Raw genomic sequence first — 23,489 nt, forward strand, 5'->3', positions numbered from 1 at the left:
GTGTGGGCAGCCCTCTGGGATAAGAGTAAAATCGAATGTATTTCTTAGAACAGAATCTAAACTTTGGAGACATCAAAGAGGCGATTGGTAACGGAAATGCCTTTGGTTGAGAAATGCAGCGGTGCCAAAGTGTCGCTACAGAAAGGTCTCGCTTAATTGTGCTCTGGTTGGAAACATTCTCATTAGGAGGCTTGTGGGGGGCATGCATGATGTTGCTAAGCAATACCATACTGAAGCTGGCAAAAAAATCACTGGAACTCGAAGACGAACCGCTGTTCCGGGCTCGAGGGCAGCCCATTAGAGGTGGGAAACTCAGCAGAAGTTGGAACAGGGGAGGCGGTTTGGATGGGGAAGCAGCTGCACCGTGGGGCAATAAAGATAGGAGGCTGGGGAAGGGATGCACAGAGCCTAGCAGTGTGAAGAGAGGGAAGTAGAAGTATAAGCCAGCTGAGAGGGCCAAAATGGGCCAGCCCAGCCCTTTGTATCACAAACGGTTTTGAACTCTGCTTCTGAAAAAAGGTAGGCACCTTCTGAACATTGAGGTTCCATGTTTAAGGCCATACTATGCAGACGTGCCCCCGATAGCTCAAAAAGCTGCTCTGCGAGGGTGTCTCAAATCTCAGCTGTAGTGGCTTTGCCACAGCAAATGTTTTTGAAACCCTGAAAACATAATGGGGATGATTTGGAATGGGATAAGTGCAGGCAGGCAAGGGTTAAGTCCCTTCATAACCTATTGCTTGTGTAATCTCAGCTGTCTCACCCAAAATGTTTTTTTTTTCTCCTAAGGATGCTTGTAAGATCAGGTCATAAATGCAGGGCCTGAAAAATCGGCTTCATGGGCCACATCCTGGACTTTTGCCCAGGGCCCCAGAACCACTAAGACCACCCCTCCCCTGATCCACGCACCCCTGTTCTCTGTGCCCACTATGCTGTGTTTGTATAGAGAGCAGTGAACATGTGAAGTTAAGCCTTCCAGTCTAAAGGGGCTTTTCCTTGCAATTTCTCAGCTGTCACTCTGTTGCCCATTTACCCAGTCTGGAGGGATAATTGCTGTGCTCCTCGGTTTGTTTTCTGATAATCAATCTGAACAATTTATTTGCTTCTTTAGTATATTTTACATACCCGTCTCTCATTTCAGGCAGTTTCAAAATAAAATCCTTATATGCTATGTGAAGAAATGCCATGCAGCCCAGAATTTCCACTCAGAGTTCAGTGTAATTAGGTTTACACTACAGGGTAGTTGTGAGGAAGCAATAGTCATCTCACAGACAGAAGGTGATGGATTCGCAAATAGATCTGGCATGGGGAAATTAAAAGATACCATCTCATACCTAGCTAGATTGTCCAAACTGGGGACAGAGCCTGTGAGAGCCAAAGGACTATACTATTTTTCTTCCCTTTGAATACGATGAGGATGACCCACAAATGGGTTGAGGAAGAGGAGATTATATATTCCCTGACCATGAGGGAAAAAATCTATTGCTCTTAGCAATTTCATCTTAAACCATGAAGGACCAAGCCTTTACCTAGGGATGTCATCTTGATCATGTGCCAAATGACATTTGAAGAAGGCCCAACTCTGAAAACGGAGGTAATGGAACTTTTCTGAGGTCTTATACCTCCAAGGAAAAAGTGTTTGCCCTTATTTTAACATCTACTAGGGACAAGTTTAAAACATGGTTAGAAGGATTGGATTTATTCACTTTCCTTTTAACCTTTGTTCAGTACTGCTGAATACAGAAATTGTGTGTGTGCTTTATTCTTTTATGAAACCTTCATAATTTGAATACTGGAGGTCTGATTTCTGTACCCATTCTACACCAGACTTGGTCATGTTTACTGAAGGAGAAGTAACAAAGGGTGGGGTTGTCAGTGACGCGCGCAGCTTAGCTGGAATGCAGGAGTATACCTGCCAGCAACTTCAGTCCACACCAGTCCAGCTATACACAATTTATTTACAATATTTACATAGTCCACTTTGCAGTTCTGAGTATCAAACTGCTTCGCCATACATCAGCATTTCTCCTAGAACATTTCTGTATGTAATACATGAACCTATATACATTTACAGATACATTGTCAACCAATCACGTTCATTAGCTGAGTCATTCTGAGTCAGACTGAAAAATCCCTTTTCTGGCCATTCAAGCCTGTTCAGGCTAGCTCAGTCACATGACCCTAGCTGTCAACTGGATCAGTTTGATCTAATGTCCAAACTTCTGACTAGGAGAACATATTTACATGTCGTCAGTCAGTCGATCCTTCAGTTCACAAGTGTGCAAGAGAGAGTGTGGAGTCCCAATCCTCGAGAGAGAGAGGCGCTCTTATGATTGGGTGGTTGTGAGAGAAATACTGTGCAGATAGGGGTTACAGGGGAATAAGGGAGTGAAGGGCATTCCCAGGCAGTGATCTGGAGCAGCTGTGGAGTTTCTGAACGTCCCATAGACAGAAACGAGGCCTTGAAAGGACCATGCTAAGCAACCATGCATTCCGCACAACAATATCAAAATGTTAGACAATGATAGAAGTAGCCAAAAACAAACCTGCAGAATTAATTTTGTTTTAAATCAGGAAATAATCCAAATTATGGAGGGTTTTTTTCAAGCAACAGAAATATGGTATGAAGTGACAGGAGGCCTAATAATAAAGTGAGTCAGCATTCAGAAAATGCTTGGGCGAACTGAAAAGCTTTAGCCGGGCTCCAAAAAATCAAAGCCACAAATGTCGCAATTGCACCCCCAAAAAATTAGAAACAAGAGCACCACTGAACAACATTCAGCATCTCTTTATTTCCATCCCATCTCAAAAAAGGGAGACTCTGGAAGGAGTAGCAGAGTCCATCTGGGTGTATCCAAGCTGGGTGGAAGATAGGTGGGAAGCCCAGCAGTTTGCCCAGTTTCATTATTGCTTCCAGCAAGTCCTAGATGGGAAAGGCAGAGCTAAGTGGTGAACTTCTGCTAACACAGGTAAATTCAGTATCTGCTGTGCTGTCCCTGTTACCTATTGCCCGCTGCCAGGGCACCCAACTTTGTTGAATCCATGGGAGCTTTTGTAATTTTGATAACAATGAAAAGGCTGCCATTGGGGCTGTGTTCAATCACACATTGTTAGGAAGTTCCAAGCCAAGTAGCCTACTACAATTGAGGTGGCTGTTTCCAAAAGGGACTTCTCTGAAACACCTCACATCCACCACATTGGGAATCACTTGACATTTAAGAGTGCCTGATCTGGAATGCAGCAGCCTGTGTTCAAAATCCTTACTCAGTTGTAATGCTTACTGGTTGCCCTGTTACATTCTTTCATCCTAACCTACCTTACAGGAGTTTTCAGGGCACCTACCTGTATATGGCCTCATTGTGCAGATTTTTTAATTTGCATTCTGGGGCAATGCTCAGAATTAGAGACAAAGATGTCTAAAAGGCATCTCCATCTGGGGATGCCAAGGGTTGTGATCAGCTCTCCAACTCCTTCCTCCTCCTTGGTGAAATTTACACAGTGCGATTTTCATCAGGCTGTGCTGCTGTTTTAAATACAGAATGGGTGTCGGGTGATTAGGTGAGAAATGCAGCCTCGTGCTTGTTCTTTTCTCTTCAGTCTCATGTTTGCAGATAGCACTAGGAAGCAAGTTCTGCTGACGTCTGAGGAGTGCAGAGAGAATCTGGATAGGAAGCTTCTATGTGAGGAAGACTGTGATCATATAGCCCATCTGAAACTCTGTCCTGAGAAGAGTCACCCAAGGACTCACATCTACGAGGTTCTACAATGAAATTCTAAGTTGACTCCAGTGTGGTGTAATCTGGAGAACAGGGTTTGATTCCTCGCTCATCCACATGAAACCTGCTTGGTTACCTTGGGCTAGAACTCTCTTAGCCCCACCTACCTTACAAGACACCTGTTGTGGGGAGAGGAAGGCAAGGCAATTGTAAGCCACTTTGAGACTCCTTATGGTAGAGAAAAGCAGGGTATGAAAACCAACTCCTTTGGGCTTAGATGGCCTTACGACTGCGCGGCTATAGTTGATGGGAATGGGGAGGGAAACTAGCTCAGTTGTCCCCAGGCAAGGATAAACCTGGCAATGTGTCAATTCAAACATGCAGGGATACAAAAAAGCAGCCATCCTGACAATAATTGACAGCTCAAAATGAAGAAACAAGAAAGCATGGCAAACCAAATTTCACAGATGCTGTATTCTAGGCTTGCTCGCAGTAAGGGCACAGAATTAAGGGTACCCAGAAGCAACAATCAGACCAGGCTGGGGACAGAAACTTTGAGCTATGCCACTGCATTCCTGAGCTGTAGGTTCAGTTTCATCTAGGCGCCACCTCTGACTCTCTCCTCCTTGGCCTCAGCCCACACAGCTCTTTTATACCCTTCTTCTCTCCTGCCACCCCCATCCCGAGCTTCTCCATCCCTCCCTGAAGGCGGTTGGGCTCCAGGGGTGGGGAAAAAAGACCCGAGCCGGTTCGGTGGGCTCCAGTCTCGGGACAATTCTTATTATTTCTTAAAGGTCTTGGATACGTCCAAGGTAAATGTGTGATTTCTAGAGATGGACATAAATGTTACTTCAGGTTTTATGCATTTAGCATTTTAATTTTATTTTAAAATTATTTTTCTTGATTTTTATTACATATGCTAGTTTTCTCTGTTAGGTTTGCTTTGTTGTTGTTTTGATTGTTTTCACCTGGACACATATTTTCACATGCAACTTCTTTGTTTTACACCCAATTGATGTAAAACAGATAAGGGCTTGGATCCAGTGATACGCAAGCGGAAACATAAACAGACTTAGCGCAGTTCTGCTTGCACAAGATACAGTGCTTTCCTCCCTATATATTATAGTGCCCAGATATTGGTTGCAAAAAATCTTGTGCAAGCAAAAAAGCAAATGACTATCTGTACTCTGTTACCAGGTAGATATCAAATATTGTCAGCACTCTATTAGACCTGTGCTATCCCATTGACTTAGTAATTCCTAATTGCCATGAAAAATTAATGAATTCAAAAAAATCAAAGACTTCAACTGCTCCAAACCACTGCTCTTAGCCACTACACCACACCGGCCCTTCATCACTCAGCAGCCCTACTTCCCAAGCATGTTGAATCAGAAGAAAGATACACATTAACTCCCCCGCAACTTACTATTGTGTTTCTTGAGGGAATATGTGTTGATTTATGTGTGCCTGTGTATATGCGTCACTTATGCATGTGTGTGCATGTGTTAAAGCTTTCCAATGGCAATTCCCGTAAAATGCTCCAAGTTGATTTATTGGGGACCAGCTACTGAAGCTGATTTAGAAAAGCATTGCATTGCTGCAATATTTTTAAGCAAATGATGATGCAAACTACAAAAGGAAAAGAAATATAGTGGGCAGAAGAAGGATGTATTCTATCACCAGGAAGTTAGTAAACATTTAGAGCGAGGGAGAGATAGGCTGCTCATGGTCTCCATATGCTTATAAATCATGGGCTGTTGTTAATCATGAAGAGTTTCTGCAGACAAGCAGAAGTGGTCTGTTGAGAGGCAGTAACCCTTGGATATGCTCTCCCATATTTAAATCTTCTTCTACTATAAAGCGGAGGGTTCATTTCAGGTCAATCATCACACACTCTTTCCTTTTGGGGGGATGAGTCTCCAGCTTGGCTAAGGTTTTTTATGGTCCTGAGTTATAGCTATTGGCATAATCATAGGCTTGAGAAAAAAGAACAGTTATTTCTTACTCCTTTGTGAACAGGGCACAAAAAGGTCACACGGTGTATGGTGCTTCAAAGGAAATATATTATATATTATATCACTTACACAGAGGCTTGTTAGCAACCAGGGGAGAAGCATGCATAATGTTGCCCCTATTGCCAGGCAGAAGGAGGGGCGGGGATGAGTCAGAATACTCGGAAACATCTTCAGTTTGTGTTTCTAAGAATGCAAAATTAAATATGACAGTGGAAAGACAGTGGGAAGGTAGGAGGGAAGATCCCATTCACAACATTTTCTACTAGATTATCTTGACAATATGCATGGGGGATATCATGACAGCTGGCAAAGGGGTAGGTAAAAGGTAACGGTCTCCTGTGCAAGCACCGAGTCATTCCTGACCCATGGGGTGACCTCACATCCCGACGTTTACTAGGCAGACTTTGTTTGCAGGGTGGTTTGCCATTGCCTTCCCCAGTCATCTTCCCTTTACCCCCAGCAAGCTGGGTACTCATTTTGCCGACCTCGGAAGGATGGAAGGCTGAGTCAACCTTGAGCCGGCTACCTGAAACCAACTTCAGTCGGGATCGAACTCATGTCCTGAGCAGAGCTTGCAGTACTGCAGGTTACAACTCTGCACCACGGGGCTCATCGGCAAAGGGGTGGGGGAAGGTTAAAGGAGAAACAGAAAGGTGAGAAGGCACCTCACACCTCACCAAGCTGGATTTTTGAGATACCGGATCTGTAGATGCCATGCAAGCTGCTGGAAATCTTTCAGGCCACAAAGTTCCATGTGAACCTACAGTTCTGCTGGATGTTTGGTTGTCTGAAGCATTACAGCCACTTTTGAACAGTGTGAGTCACTTTGGGTCCCCATTGGTCAAAAAGGCACAGTATAAATGAAATAAATAACATTACCATTTCCCCCCAATACAGATACAAGAGAATATATAATCTTATGGAAATACAGTTGCTATCTAAAAACCGAGGCCATGATGACTTGCCAAAGAATGCTGCACAAACAGCGTTGTGGCCGGGGGGGGGGGTAACCTTCAGGTGAAATAGCAGGCCCGCAAAACTGGCCCATTTACTTTGCCTCCTCTCCCATGATGTAGTACAATGGTTTTGCCTGTATCTCTGATGAAGAAAGTATGCACCAGTGGAGAGGAATCCATAATGATTCTCTCTCCTTCCCCTTCTCTGTCTTTTGACAGTGCAGGTCCTTCAGCCGCTCAAACACAAATCCTGTCCCAGTCACTCTAATCCAAAGCCAACCATGCAGGCTGAGCTGCCTTGCCTGTCTTGGGCCCCTCTGGATGGAATCGTGAGGCTTCTGCCCCATTCAATCCCAGCATTATTCTCTTCCACTGGAAAGCTCCCAAGTGCCTCCCTTTTGTTTGCTGTTAAATGGTTGAATTCACCTGAGAGTTGGATCCCCGGCTAATCAGCTCAGCTACTCCATTGTAGATACTCTAAAGCACGGCACTCATGGAAGGGGCAGTTGAGTGGTTTGAACATTTTCCTTCCCTAAGGGGACCACTACCCACATGCCACATCCAACAATCTCTGCCACACTACAGTGGGAGGTTGTGGGTTATTCAGCTGTTGAGACAAGCACAGTTGGCACAGTTGGAGGAGCATTAAAAATGAATGCAGGTAAACAAAGATCAGCTTTTCTTCTTGGTGTTTTTTCCCCCTTCAGAAATGATGCTGTGCTCCAGATGGGAAGGGAAACACCACCCCACACACCTGCCTTGTACAGATAAGCATTGGAGCTGACTCCACACTTAACTGGACAGCTCAAACTGATGTAACATCCATGAATGGAGTTCCCACCATTTTCTTGCGCGTCTATAAATCAGGTGTGTGAGGCCTTGATTCGGATGAGGCCCAAGGTGCAAAAGGAGCAGGTTGAAGCCACTCCTTTTTTTCTGAACTGAAATGACACTATACAGTGTAGAGCTTCTAATTGATCCACTGGGGAAACATTCAGGTATTATATAATAGCTATACTTTCCCCCAATGGGGTAAATTGCAAACTTTGAGTTTCACTTTAGCCCTTGGGATTTTCTGTTGAGACAGGGGCACCTCAAGAACCAGGAACAAAGTAGTGATCCAGGTGAGAAGCTCTGACAAGCAACAATAAAGCAAGGGGTTCTGGCTTAGTGGCAGAGCACCTGCCTTTTCATGCAAAAGATGCTGTGTTAAATTAATTTCATTTTTAGTTTTAAAAGATCTCAGATTTTGGGAAGGTTCTTTCTCTGTTCAAGAATTGCTAGCAGAAATGAATGCACTACATGGTCTCACATGGTATAAGGCAGCTTCCAATCCTACAACCTCACACTTCCACCCAATGTTGGGCCTGCCAGGCTACCAAGCTTAACTTTTCCAAACAAGTGACAGTACAATGCAAGATAAAAGAACTACTATGGAGAAATAAAGCCAACTTGTTCCTCAAACACAAACAGAAATTTTATCTGTTTTCTGAAATCTTGAAAGAACCTGTTATTTTCAAGGGGGCAATCATATTACAAATGGAGTGCCACTATGAAAGAGGATCTGAGGATATTTGTGTGTTATCAGTTTTGCTTCACCCAAGGAAGATACCTCTAGCAGGCCATCCTCAGATGGTGAGTGCTCATGGTTCATACAACAGGATATGTTCACCTAGGCATTTGTATTTTGTACAAAGTGAATGAGGTTTACACACAAGTGTGTGTGTAAAGTGCCGTCAAGTCACAGCCGACTTATGGCGACCCCTTTTTGGGTTTTCATGGCAAGAGACTAACAGAGGTGGCTTGTCAGTGCCTTCCTCTGCACAGCAACCCTGGTATTCCTTGGTGGTCTGCCATCCAAATACTAACCAGGGCTGACCCTGCTTAGCTTCTGAGATCTGACAAGATCAGGCTAGCCTGGGCCATCCAGGCCAGGGCTGTTGGAATATCTATCGTGGGGATATTCCTGTATTTAGCAGAGTGCCTTAAGCTTAGCAAAAAAGAAGCTACACCTGTGTGCATGTGTGAAAATAAAAAGGAGCAGTTGTTTGCTCTAATCAAACTAAAGTACATTTATTGTTGAAATACACATTGGAAAGGAAAGGACAAACAAGGGTACCCTATCCTGATCTACCTTGCTAATTCTCGAAGTATAAAAGGGTATCTGCCTTCCACTCCATCTTTGGGGTGGGAAGGCCTGGACGCGCGGAGCGCCCGGCTCCTAGGTCTTGCTTGGATGATGGGCAAAGGGGAAGAGAGAGAGAGGGGAAGTTTCCCTGAAAATACATCCTCTAAACATCAAAGGGGCAGGAAATGAGGGCAAGGTGTAACTAGAGATGACCTCCCCCTGTCCTGTCTATCTATATGACTCTGTGGTCAGTTCCCCCTCTCAATGTGCAGGTAAGTGACACCGTCCTAGAAGGGCAGATTTTCCAACAAGGGCGAGGTTTCAAGGAGCAGGTCCTAATAAGTAGAAATTAAAGGGCAATCAGTCTTTCCAAAGACTTCAAGCAGCAGGTCCTAATAAGTAGAAATGATCAACAACCAATTTTTCCAGAAAGGAAAGGAAGCTAACCTTTTTCCTATCACCCTTGGTCCAGGGAAGAAGATGGTGATCACTAGAGTTTCACATGAGCAGGACAAATACACTTTTTCTAATAGGTTCTTGTGGCAAGCAATACTGGCCACATTTTCAGACAATTTCCCAATACAAGTCACAATCCCACTGCAGTTAGAGTTGCCAGGGTCCCTCTTAATCACCGGCGGGAGGTTTTGGGGGTGGAGCCTGAGGAGAGTGGGGTTTGGAGAGAGGAGAGACTTCAATGCCATAGAGTCCAATTGCCAAAGCGGCCATTTTCTCCAGGTGAACTGATCTCTATCGGCTGGAGATCAGTTGTAATAGCAGGAGATCTCCAGCTAGTACCTGGAGATTGGCAACCCTAACTGCAGTGGAACTTGTTGTCAGGCCTGGAGGTACAACCACCTGAATCTTCTTCATTCCCCTTAGCCCTGCAAAGCAACATAATCATCTGTCTGTGGAGACAGGAGGATACAAAGAAATCAAATGCAGTGGAATACCTCTGCTGTTTCTCTGCATGGATGCAAAGAATTATTGTGTACTTATACAGATAATTGTATATATATTGGAACGCTGCACAAATAACGGGGTGATGGTGGTTGAGGCTAGAAGGGGTGCAAACTATAAAGAGACCCTGAACACTTCTGGGCACGAGTGGTGTATCTGTGGAATCTAGGGATGATGCAACTACAGCTTAGAAAGAAATATCTGGTGGGCATCCTGCCAAACCATCTGAGCCAAATACTGATTGGACTCGGCCCACCATGTGTACTGCAGTGCCTCTGCTACTATCTGTTAAGATATTGCTTTATTCCTCTGATTTGCCATAAACAGAGATGAAACAGCAAATGGAAAACAGATTTTAAAATAATGTGCTCTGCATAGAAGGTGTTCTCCGATCCTCAATTTGTGTTTGAACACACCCTGAAGTGGCTGTGCTTACAGGATCTCCAATTCAACAGCTGTTACCACTGACCTTTCAAAAGCCATGGTTGCATGTACCCCCTCAGCGCATTAACCCTTTCTAGAATGTAGTTCATTGTAACACTGTGTAGAGCATTTGTCACTGAGAACAGACAAGATGTTGGGGCACTTTCCAGATTTCAGGAAGCTTAGTATCACAATGTTATAGCTAATGTTTAATGTTGCAACTTGAATACTTTTTAACATAAGCTGCCCTGACCTATTTGGAAGAATGGGGTAAAAGTTTTGAAATAAAATATAAATAATAAAAAAAAAGATAAGAAACTCTTCTTCAAAATAGGCAGATAGTAATTCTAGAACAGAAAAAGACCCATATTCTGGATTTAATAGTATAGCTGTGATCCTTTTGTGTCAGTGATATAAAAAAAACCCCAAAGTATAAAGATGGACATAATATCAAATGGATATGTGACAAGTACTTCAGCAACAGCGCACGTTTGAATTCCCACTGCTACACAACTGGAATGACAGATAATACATATCAACAAACTCAACCGTCTTTCCCTTCTCAGCATGTTTCAGGCTACCTGAATGCCATTTTTTGGGGGAAATTTCATTTGTATTAAGTCTTGGAATAGTGACAGTCCCTATTGAAGTGGTCTGGGACAGAAAATAGGAAATTTAACTATTAACATATGTTAATTGAGATTGAAGGAGAATTGAATAGGAAAGAACCCAACAATTACAATGCCAGCAGAGGGTAGACCATAATGCTCCACTGCTTTGTGGTGATCCCATCAGACTTTTTAATTCTTACCAGTAATAACTCATACAGTATCTCTTCTATTAACAGTACAATCCTAAACACAGTTACACCCTTCTAAGTTAATCAAATCAGTGAGTTTAGTAGGGTGTAACTCTGCTTAGGATGACACTGTAGAGAAGATGAATGTGATTCCTTGTAGATGCTTCTTTTTGTTCCAGTGAATACAGTATAATCTAGATGCCTGTAGAGTTTAATCGATTTTTTTGCCTCTTGCCCCAAACAGCTGGGTATAACTTGAAGCCAGCAGCATTTGGAGCAACTCTGCATACAATGTAGACTTGCCCAGGACTCATCATGATGTCCTGAAGAATTTTCCTTTCTCTTTTAAAATATTTTTAAAATGCTTTTGTACCCTCCAGCCTGATGAAGAGTTCTGGTAGACTTGAAAGCTTGCATACTTTTATGTGTCATTTAGTTGTTCCTTTTAAAAGGCATTAGGTAGATTGTGTTCTGGATTTTTTTTATTTTACTTTGGGATGGAAGCAGCTGCTAACAACTTCTTTTGGTAGTCTAGATGGCCTTTTACACAGTGGTTCAGTGGCATTTATGTAGAGAGCTATTTAAATAAAAATGTTTTTGTTAGATTGGGGTCTACCTTGAGCTGTGAAGACAGTTTATCTATTGTCACTATTTCCCAAATCTTATAATACTAATTACTAATTGTGGACAGTCTACATTTCCAGTTATATGGAAGTAAGAATCTAGCTGCCAAAAGGAAAATCAGCTCTTTGCCAGCATGAGGAATAGATTTATTGTCTAGAAATCTCAACACTACTTGCTAGGTTCAAAATCTGTCTCGTAACTTGTAATTCTCCTAATGTAGTTCAAAACTGTTGCCAAATATATTTTTATTTGACGGCATGACCACCAGCAAGGAAGATGCTTGCCATTTTTTAATTTAAAAAATGCCACCTGTGCAAGTTCATCTAATGCTTCTAAAAAGAGCTACTTTTATTTTAAACTTGAAAAAAATGCACAGGCTTAAGCGCAGAGGTTTCTTGGTGATTTTGTTGGCATTAGCCAATTAGTGCCATGCACAGTCAGCTTCTGTTGCAAACTTGCAAAATGTCTTTAGAAGGGTTAGATCAGCTATTACCTAGTAGTTGCCTTTGATTCTACTTCTTACTGACCATTTGAACCAGATTTCATAAAATTAAATGAACAGATTGTGAAATTGCTCAGTGTAAATGCCATTAGAAGGGAACTCAGACTAGGGTGATGTAGAGGAAACTCTAAAGAAGCCGTTTCAGAGTATTCATTTACACATTTCAGGCCAGGATAAATACAACTTATTAAGTTCTAAACTTGCATGCTCTGGGGAGGGTTTTCCCTTTTTCTTTTTACAGAGGCTCACCCCACTCATGTGTGTATGTAAACTGCCATCAAGTTGCAGTCAACTTATGGAAACCTCTGCACGGTGCTTTCAAGACACATGAGAAGCCAAGGTGATTTGCCATTGCCCTCCTCTGCAAGGTCTTCCTTGGTGGTCTCCCATCCAAGTACCCACACTGCTTAGCTTCTGAGATCTGACGAGATCAGGTTATACCATGCTGCCTTCCCTCCCTATCCCATTTATACCCTTCTGAAAATGGAGGGGATATCCAGTTTGTGATCTGGCATGGGGGCTGAGTGACAGTGTGCAATGCAAATAAAAAAATTCTTTATGGGAGTTTGGCTATGGTTTCTTTAGATAAAGCAGATTTGCATGTTGTGGAGTTGTCCATTTTTGTTATTAGTTTGATTACATCCCTTCCTTAGATGTTTTCTTCTGTAGAAAAACCTTTACATTTGTTATTCTGCATGAAGACCAAAGTGAAGATATTGGGACCAGATAGCTATGCCTTCTTTGCCCCATCTCTTGGTATTCTTTCAGTCTTGATTTATTTTGTTAGGCTGCTTTCCAAACTGATGTTCCAACTGGAATCGCGTAAAGTACTGGAGAACAAATCTACCTAGACTGTTCATCCCTCAGTCTAATTTTCCAAGATTGTGGCTCTTTGTCATCAGATGCTCCCAAAGACTTTTCTACCGTCACATCTCTCTTTGATCAGATCTGCTCGAACCCAGTACCGTCGAGGAAGTCTACTTACCTCACCTCTTCTACATCTTGGTTTGACGAAGAATGCAGAAACCTCAAAGCCCATCTCCGTGCAATCTACAGAAGATTTCAACTTCTAAATTCGCCCGACTTGCTTGTGGACTACTACCTGCAGAGGAGAGAATACCAACTCCTAGTGATGACCTAGAAACGGGACCTACAACTCAAACAATGGGACAAATTAGCGGAGGCGATCCAAACTAAAGATCCGAGGACGTTTTGGCGTATGGTGTCCTGTGGCACCCGGTGCGACCAAATAATGCCCCAGCCCCAAATTTCAGTTTCAATTTGGATAAGCCATTTCATAGCCCTATTACATGACCCAAACAGCCCGGACCCTCCCTAGGTCAACCTGATCTCACTAGGACTTCCCATATGGCCTCCAGTCAAAACTGATGAAGTTAGACTCCTGATAGCTAAGCTGAAACCTAGGAAGGTCCCGATGGTCTCTCTGGGGAAATATTTTCTGCATTTCCTGAGATATGGGCCCCAGTTTTGGCTGCTCTTTTTACTAAAATTGACAAATGCGGCCAATTACCAGTGGCATGGACCACGGCCATTGTGACCCCAATTTTTAAAAAAGGGGTTTCAATTAATCCTGCAAACTATCGCCCCATCAGCTTGCTCTCAGTGGCGGACATGTTATATGCTAGCCATTTGCTATCTAAGCTGCTCATCTGGTCTCCTTCCCAGATAGGCCGGGAGCAAATAGGCTTCTCCAAGGGAAAATCTGCACTTGACCACTGTGTGGTTCTTTCTCACTTGGCCAACAAGTATAGTGGTCACAAAGGAGGGGTACTGTACTCGGCCTTCTTAGACCTAAGGAGCGGTTTGACTCAATTCCCAGAGAGCGCCTCTGGCGCAAATTGGCCGATATGGGAATGGATTCTCGTTTACTCATTTTGATTCGAGAACTATACTCCTCTAACAGCTGCCAAATTCGGTTCAATAGATCTGGCCAACTTACTCCCCATATAAACTCTAATAAGGGAGTCAAGCAGGGTTGCGTTTTGGCTCCCCACCTTTTTAACTTATATCTTGCTGACCTTGCCTCTTATTTGGGGAATGTTGATGGTCATCCCCCCATTTTAAACACCCAGGTTGTCCCCCTGCTTCTCTACGCTGATGATGCAGCACTTTTATCCCGCACGAGAGTAGGCCTGAACCGCCTTCTGCAGGCTTTTGCCAACTTCTACGATGAAAACTCCTTGCTTATTAATTTTGATAAATCCAAAATCTAGGTGTTCTCAAAGTCTCACAAGACATGGTCTTGGGCGCTGAAAGGAAATAACATTGAGCAGGTTAGGGTGTTCAAATACCTAGGTGTTCATTTTCAGAGCAACTTGAATTGGAATAACCAGGCCAACCTGGCAATCAATGCCATGAGACTTCGGTCTGGTGCTGTCACAAACTTTTCCTACTCCAGGGATGATTAACATGTGCCTGCCGCTCTCAAAATCTATAAAGCGAAGCTGCTTCCCCTCCTACTTTATGGAATCCCCATCTGGGGGATTACCTTCAACCAGAAGCTAGAGTCAGCCCACTCTTCCTTCTTACGACGACTACTTGGAATTCCCAATTGTGTCCCGTACCCCACTCTTTGTTTAGAGACAGGCGTAGACCTTTTAGAAACCAGGGTCTGGCTGATTATTTTTAAATTCTGGTTGAGGCTCCACTATAGAGTCACCCCATCGTGTCTGACGTGGCATATGCTTTCCAACTGCTCGGTCTCCCTCTGGAGCAGGATCATCACGGATAAAATTAAATCCATAGGGATTTCCTTTGAGGCGTTACTTCCCTTAACCGAAGCGCAAGCCTTTAGAATCCTAAAACGAAGGATCACAGACATCGGGAAACAATCTCTTCTTGCTAGTGCCGTAAGCTCTTGCTCGCCTCTACTCTATGGTATCTCCATGACCCCGAGCTCTCTACCTGGTTACTTCTACACTCTGACCTCCCCCCCCTCAGACGTTTTATGCAGGCCCGCTTAAATATTCTTCCCACGGCCTGGACCAGGGGCAGATATGCTAAGATCCCCCACACGAAAAGGCTATGTTCTTGTGCTCATGGCCAAGCCGAAACAGTGGCCCATGTTTTGCTACACTGTGAGCATGGCTTACCCTTTTGCGAACAGATCATCGAACCCCTCTTGAAAGACAGCCCTGGCGGCACTGACAAGGAGCTAGTCAGATTTCTCTTAAGCGATAGTCATTCTCAGGTTACTGCAGGGGTTGCCAGCTTCCTGGGACTTATTTTAAATTACTCTAATCCACATTTATGATTTTAAGTAAGAGTCCCACTCTAGTTTTAAAACCTTCTTTTTAACCTAAATATGTATATATTTATTTTATGCCAATAAAGGTTTTGGTATTGATTTGTTATTGAATCCATCTGATATATCACAATTCAGGAAAATATTAAATTTTGTTATTTATTTTTATTATTTTATTATTATAGTTAGAAATAACATCAGAAACGAGGGATTCCTCACAATGTGCATTGGTGAAAAGGACTGCTGGTCCTGCTTAATTTTCTCAGACATAAATAAAAGTGATACACTGGAACAAACTGTAAAACATGCAGCAAATTTCTGAGGGCCGCTGTGGCAGTTTCGTCAGACACCAATGCAAAAGCGGTGGCCACTGGGCTGATCCCTGTGGACATTCCACAGGAGGGAATACCAACATGCTCCCTACCAATCAGACAATGGCATGGGATGATGCCCTTGTGGGTGGAACACACAGGCACAGCTACTCACCACTTGCTGATCTGGCTACTGTCCCTCGATGCCACTCCCACATCCTCCCAGAGAGAGCCAGCAGACAGAGAGGTCAGGTCCAGCAATGGTGCAAACCTTACAAAGGCATGTGGCTTAAGTTCCTTCATAGCCCATAGGGGAAGGGCACCTGTGCAGCAGAAAGAATGCCCATCCCTTCTCCAGCAAGGATCTGAGTGGCAGCAAAAGTGCTGCCTACATTCTACCATCCCTGCTCTGAGCCTCACACCCCCTTCCCATTAAAAAGAAAAACAAGAAAAACAAAAGCTCAAATTCACAGCCCCCACACCCAAGACCAACAACCTAACAACTGGGCCAAGAGGGTAAATTCAAAGGAGGCATGCCATTAAACATGAGATATTCCACTGCATCCCTGACATCACCACCAGCAACATGGGACCAGGCATAGATAGGCATGGAAAGGGACTGGGATATCATGGTCAGGGCTCCTGATTCAATTCCCACACGGGGAGCAGCCAGAGGCAGCAAAAGACTTGGAACGGATGGTTTGACCCCACAAACCACAGAAGGTACAAGAGGATGGCCCAGCTGATGGATCACCCTAGAGATGAATCATTTCTGCTGGGATGCATTTTGACAACCCCTCTATGCTGCACCCATGGAAGCACACTCTCTGGTGTCCACCCTGGGTCCCCTGTTCCTGCACCACCAAGCTGCATGGTTTATCAGATGCCAGCATTGCTGTGGCAGAGTGTGGGATGCAGAGACTGCTGCCCTTCCCATGCCAAAGCAGCCACAAGCCCGCCTTGGACCACCCACCAGCTGGTTCCCTATGCCAGCAGTACACAGCAGCCAGAAGAGTGTGTGGGAAGAGGGTGGGGACCAGTATGTGGGATGAGCCTTTAATGTGCCACTACTATGTTTTGCAGCTGAACAAAACAAAACATCCAGTGATTCCAGAAAGACCAGCTATAGCAATTCCAGCATGGGCATCCCTGAATTAGAGCCCACCCTCTAGGATATATGAAAGGGCAGCCCTAATGGGAAGTCACAGATGGGGGTAGGGCAGGGAGGGGCATGAAGCTAGTCTCCTCTCTTCACAAACAGATAGGGACAGAGTTGTAGAACACTTCCGACTGTATTGAACAGCAAATCATGAAGAGGTCCAATGATTCACTGGGTTGCCCACTCACGTTGTATATTATAGCACCTGTGCCTTTATGAGCTGCTCCCAGGGCCATGGGGAGACAGGCTGGGCCATCCCTGGCACTGCATGTGGAATGCCTCATTGGCTCCCTGTGCACTTTCAGTCCCTCCCCACTATGGATTGCACCCCAAAATTCACATGTATTTCACAGTCTACACAAATGACATCTTTCTATGGTGGCTCCATACAAATAGTACATATGAACATATGAAGCTGCCTTATACTGAAGCAGACCTTTGGTCCATCAAAGTCAGTATTGTCTACTCAGATCAGCAGCGGCTCTCCAGGGTCTCAGGCAGAGGTCTTTCACGTCACCTACTTGCCTAGTCCCTTTAATTGGAGATGCTGGGGATTGAACCTGGGACTTTCTGCATGCCAAGCATATGCTCTACTACTGAGCTGTAGCCCCTATGAATTAAAAAATAATTATTATGGTAAAATGTTGCCTTGTTTTTTACACCGATCAACTCTCTAAAAGGTTAAAGTATGGAAATGGGAATAAGTTTTAAAAATGTGAAAAATACATAAATAAATGTGAACTATTTCAGTTAGCAAGTGTTGTATATAGGGTTGCCAGGTCCCTCTTCTCCACCGGCGGAAGGTTTTTGGGGCGGAGCCTGAGGAGCGCGAGGTTTGGGGAGGGACTTCAATGCCATAGAGTCCATTGGGCAAAGCAGCCATTTTCTTCAGGTCAGCTGATCTCTATCGGCTGGAGATCAGTTGTAATAGCAGGAGATCTCCAGCTAGTGCCTGGAGGTTGGCAGCCCTAGTCGTATAGTTGCCAGCTCTGGGTTGGAAATTTCCTGGAGACTCTGGGGGTGGAGCCAGAGTTTGGGAAGAACCTCAGCAGGGTAGGCCATACAACCCGCCTCCCAAAGTAGCCATTTCCTCCATGGGAACTGAGCCTGGAGATCAGTTGTAATTCCGGGAGATCTCCAGCCACCACACTGGAGCTTGGCAACCCAATAACGCCAAGGAGCTTTAAAAAAAAAAAGACACTCTGCACATGCTCTCGCGAACTCTCCTAGGACGCCTTCTCAACCTTTCCGTGGATTCAGAGGCCTTGACCTCGTTTGCCTCGCAGGGGTTGTTATGGCAACGGCGGCTCGAGCGGCTTCCGGCCTCCTGAGCGCCTGGGATGACTACATTTCCCAGTAGCGCCCAGTGCGCACTTCCGGCCCGCGCTGTCCGTTCCCCGCCCGCCTTGTCCGTCGTGCCGCTTGATTCTGCCTGGCGGCTGAGCGGGATGGAGTGATGAGCAGCATCGACGTCCCCCGCCCCCCTCTCCCGTAGGCCCATGCGGCCCCCTCAGAGACCATGGGATCCCGCATCAAGTGAGTGAGCGGCGTGGAAGGGAGGGCAGCAGGGCGGCCCCCACACGGCGGGGAGGGTCCTCTCGCGGGGGGGGGAGGGGCAACTGTTCCCCTCCAAGGCGTCAGGGGGGGGCGGGGAGTGTATGTGAGGGTCTCCCAAAGGGAAGTGGCTGACTTGGGCCCACCCTGTGACGCCACAGATGCCATAGTATGGCGGGGTGGTGGTGCCAAGAGGCAGTCTCCTGTGTGTGGGGAAGCCCCTCTACCCCCCTGGCACCTTGGAAAGGAGGCAACTGCTTCTCCCATGCGGGGAGACTCCCTGCGAGGCGGCCTGCCTTCAGCCTCGGGTGCAAGAGGGACGTGTGTGTGTGTGTGTGTGTGTGTTTGGTTGTTCGTGTTTGTGTGTATTGGGTAGGGGGTGCCTGACAGCAGTAGGCCTTGCTCATGGGCGCTGCTGGTGGGAGTAGTTTGAGACACCTTTGTGCCTGAAAGGTGAGAGGAGGATATTCGCGGGAGGGGTGGCCATGTATTTATTTTCATTGATTTAATTTTTACAGGGCAGGGAGTCACCACCTTATGTCGTCCTGAATTTTATATAGCTTCTTTGTTTTTTGTTTTTAAAAACCATGTAAGCATTTTGCACAAGAGTAATACGGAAGCATTTGTGATGTTTTTACAGTGGGATAGTAGTTTTTTCCCCATTTTGCAAAATGTGTGGAGTGTGGCGAAGGGAGGGTTCTGTGCATGTGACATTCTGTGCAAGCTTTCCCAACATGAGTTGCTCTTGGGGGCAGGCGTCTCTTTTAAACATTTCTCTTCATGCCAGACAAGTCCAGCAGAAACAGGACAGATTGGACGGTCGGAGCATGGTTGCTGCCCCAGTTACAGTGCCTCCTGGGTTCCAAGAACTGGTATAAAAGAATGAGTTTGAAGAAAAGAGAGGTGGCAACATTAGTGATTCAGAAATGAGTTTTGCCAGCATAGGTTTCTCTGGAAGCGCGGAAGGAGGAGGAAGAGGCTGTTCTTGTAAAGCCTGCTTCCTCTACTTTAAGCTGTAGAGCTTTTTCTTGTCATTGTTCTGGCTCTTAATTTTTATGAGGTTTGGTATGCTGATGTTCCCTACAAGTGGGAGGAAATCCTTGGTCCCTGGCTCTTTGGGCTTCTAGAAATTAGGTGCTGGCACATAGAATCTTGAACTACTTTCTTTGGCTATGTGAGAGGCTGTGGCCTAGAAGTCTGATGCTGTCATCCCCATACTTCGGAATGGCTTGTAAGAAATGAAAGGGAAGGGGGACATTCAGATGTGCTGTACATTTTGACTTCTGCAGCCTTACTCTGTTTAGCTGGAGTAGCCAGATGGCATGTTCAGCCACAGGGTGACTGAATTAAGTTGGACTGGAAGTAGTGACAACAGTTTGCAGGACAAAATGGGGGGTGGGAGGTATGTGGGCATGTATTTTAACGGGAGAAGTGGTGTGTAACTTCTACCAGCCTGTTCAGTAACTGAAAATATTTGTAGTTGTTGCTAATAAGTTAGCTTCAATTTATCTACTGAAGTCTTGGGGGCTGTGGAATTCTCCTTGGGGTGTAAACCTTGCTGCTCTCTTTGCCCTCTTCAAGGTGTGTTGGCTTGGCACATTTGAAATCCTTCCTGTGTTAACAATGGGATATGAAGTACAAAAGGGAGAGAAGGGACCTGCTTTGGGATAGTCTGGTGAGTGTGTTACATTTGAGTTTCAGAGGACAAGAACTTCTCACATACTGTCAGTGAAGGTGATGGCTCATGAGGTGCTCTGTTACAGTCTTTTGCTAGAGGGATCTTGGGTGGGTACAGATTTGTGTAGTGCACCTCCAGCCACATGTGAAGGCCACCCATACTTTCCTTCTGTAACAGTTGGATAATCTGGGGAAGAGGTCTGTGAATCTGGGAACGTGCGCCTGCCTACTCCATTCTGACTTTCATCAACAAGAGACAAAGATGATTTAACCTGCTTTGTATCTCCTGCCTTTTGAGAAGAACATGTTGGCTACTCTTCTACATTGCTATCTTCAGGCAGTTATCAGGGGAATATCTGGATGGGCAGTCTACTCAATACTAAGAGCTTAAAGTTTAGAATGAGGAAGATCTGAAAACCAGCAAGACCTCAGTATCTGCTCTGTGAGGGACCCAAAATCTCTCTGTAAAATAATCCCCACTACAGTAGTTCTCAGCTTTTAATACTGCAAGGGGGAAATAAAAAGTGTTAATAAGGCAACTGGGAGTATGTGTTTCTGCCCAGGCTCATAGAATCCTTTTTTCCCTTCATGTACAAGTCTCCTAAATTTATTGACAGTTAAACACTATGAGAATTACAGGACTGAATAAGACATGAGATCCGTATTAAATTTCACTGCGTCAGGACATTGGGAGTTATAAATGGTTTCAAATGAACTCATGAGTTGACTAACTTTGGCTACTTAACGATAGCAATGAAACTGAGAAATATTTGTGTTCTTAGAATGGCCCATGTTGTCCTATAATCCACAATCTTATGCTCTGATGTTGCTCAGATAGTTTGCTGCTTGGTTGGTTTGTATATTGCTGTTTTTACTTTTGTGGCACAGAATAAAGTGGAGCATTCTGAATGTTTGAAAGAGGCTTTCTGTAGGCTCCCAGACTTGTGTTGCAATGCAGAAATTCTGCCAGTTGTGCTTACTAAGAGTTTCAATTTGACAGAATAATTTATTCAGCTTTAAGGAAGTACAAAATACTAGATAAGTCCTGGTTACGAAAGCACATGAGTCCTCACAGTTCCACTGCAAGTCAGTCCTGAGAGTTCTTTGAGATAATTTCCCCAGCCGTCTTTAAAAATGCCTTTGAGTTTCTCTCATAACAGTTTTGCACACAAGATGGTGCAGCCTGTTCATGTGCTGTGAGCTGCATATAACATGGCATGTCACATATTAAGACTAATTTGATCGGTCCGACTAGTTAGTGGACTTTTATTGTAGCCAATACTTGCTGTGCATTGCTTTGGTACACTTTCTGTAGCATCTGTCATTATTATAGCACTTCACTCCTCGACCTTGGGTAGTGGCTTCTACTGTAGGTGTGGAATGGATGGAGGTGGCCTTCGGAGAAGACAGGCAACACTTCCAGTACTGGCAGGGAGAACTCATAAGGCAATTATTTTGCTTTTTTGTGGAAATTCTCAGGATAGACACTTTTGTGGTTTCTGAAGAAGCCAGAGTTTTGCTATCTCTCTCCTTCAATCTTGCACTCTTGCTTCTCAGCCAGTGGTTGCTGGAGGGGGGCAGGGAGAAGTAAGAATACTGCATGGGCTGCAAGTGAATATAGTGTTGTTTAGCAGCGAACAGAGGGGTTCTCATCTATAGAAACTAGGGTAGTTTTGGATATGAAATTATGCTTGCATGGGAGAGTGATATCTTCTGGATGTGAAATGGCTTGGAGACTGTCAGTGTGAAACCAAATGTGTGGTGCTGAACATAAGTGCCAGTTGCTAACTGTCAGAAACAAAGCTCCTTTACTCACCATGAGGTTGTGATTTCCAGTGGGGGCTTAATTCCAAATAACTAGGCTAAGGATTGCACCCTAAAGTGGGCTGCACTTTGTGCCAAGGGGGTGATTATAGAATCTGAGACCTCAAACAAGCACTCTCTCCCCCATTCTTTGTTGAGACAGAAGAGACTTGTGAAAGGAGACAGACAGAAAGGGAGTCCTGTAACCTTACAAAGATAGGAAATTGCAGGATTGTCAAATTAGGTGGCTGCTTATTTTTATTTTTTTTGCATCCTTTCTTATCTTCCTGTGGCCTCCCTTCACATTATATAAGCCAGCTAATTCTTTTGCCAGTGCTAATGAAGTAACACTTAATTTCACACATTTTCCATGATGCAGGAATTTGAAGTGCTGTAGTTCCTATCATTTTCATATATACACTTTAAACAATTCTGGCTGTGTGGTGGCTCATTAGCCTCCTTCTGCCATTCTTAGCATCCTGACTGGAAGGGATAAGTGCCATCTAGACTTGAAAAATCATCTATGTACCAGCTCCCTTACAGATTGATCTAACTTGGGTAGACCAATGAGTGGTGAATGCATGTGATGCAGAAAGGTACATGCAGCAAGAATAGTTTCTTGCTTGGAGAGTTACTGTGAAGTGGCAGAGGTTCATGAATATTCAGTCTCTTCAGTGTGAGTGATCTGGTGTTGAACGTTGTTGGTGCAGATGTCGGAACTGGAGGGGTTTCTTTTATTGTGTTGGAGAGAAGAACACAAGGGCCTAGAGACAAACTAAGGGGCAGAAGCCCTAGGAGGCAGGTAGTTGACATAAGGGAGGGGGCTTAATTGGCAGTACCGTTGTCTTGATATACATGCTAAAACATGTGTGTTCTTATGCACGTTTCATAACCTTTTTAGAAAGTTCACCAGCCAGTCAGAAAAAGTACAAGATTTCCTTTATCTTTGACAGTCAATTAATGTAGCTGAGGAAATACTAGAAACATTGCCTTTTAATTAGTAATAAAGTGCTAAATATAGCCATTCTAATCTTGCTGCAGAAAATTAATGAGCATTATCAGATATTTTAACACACTTGTGCATGATTTCATAATTATTTTAAGAACCAATCACTTATCTATAGAATCATCACAGGATAAAGTTATATTGATTTATCCAAATTGGTTGCTGTTGCAAAGCATCACACAGGGAGTTGATCAGGATTCTGTTGAAGGAATTCTTATGAAGAGGATTCTAGGTGAGATATTTGTGTGTGTTGGGCTTCCAACGCTTTCTAAAGCTTTCTGATATAGTTATTTGAAATCTAATTTGCTTTAAAGTTCACATATTCAATTTATGTTTGAGAAATGTTAGATCTGATTTCCCTTGCATGCAGTTTTCCAGTACTTATAGGGTTAACTTGCATCAGTGTGTATCTTATCATCTTGCCTCATAGTTATTTCTTTTTTCAATAAAAAATAATTAACTTGGTGAAATTTGTGTCTGGTTTACTGACACAAGGTTAAACAGAAAAACTGACATATAATTATAAAACCTTATAATTATTGTACCATACAAATAAGTGGCCCTCTCAGCAGGTCTTATTCATTTAGATCCTTTTGA

General features: G+C 44.2%; 1 protein-coding gene across 1 annotated transcript in view; it reads left to right on the plus strand.

Moving 5' to 3' along the window:
* The first annotated feature begins 18,338 nt into the window (after positions 1-18,338).
* DENND1A (DENN domain containing 1A) overlaps positions 18,339-23,489 on the plus strand; it is a 263,127-nt gene continuing 257,976 nt past the window's right edge. Inside the window, exon 1 of the mRNA XM_056860470.1 lies at positions 18,339-18,388. Within this exon, the coding sequence (XP_056716448.1) occupies positions 18,372-18,388 (17 nt within the window). The 5' untranslated portion in view covers positions 18,339-18,371. The remainder of the gene's footprint in view (positions 18,389-23,489) is intronic.

The sequence above is a fragment of the Euleptes europaea genome, chromosome 14 (assembly GCF_029931775.1).
Source record: "Euleptes europaea isolate rEulEur1 chromosome 14, rEulEur1.hap1, whole genome shotgun sequence".
NCBI classification, from domain to species: Eukaryota; Metazoa; Chordata; class Lepidosauria; order Squamata; family Sphaerodactylidae; genus Euleptes; species Euleptes europaea.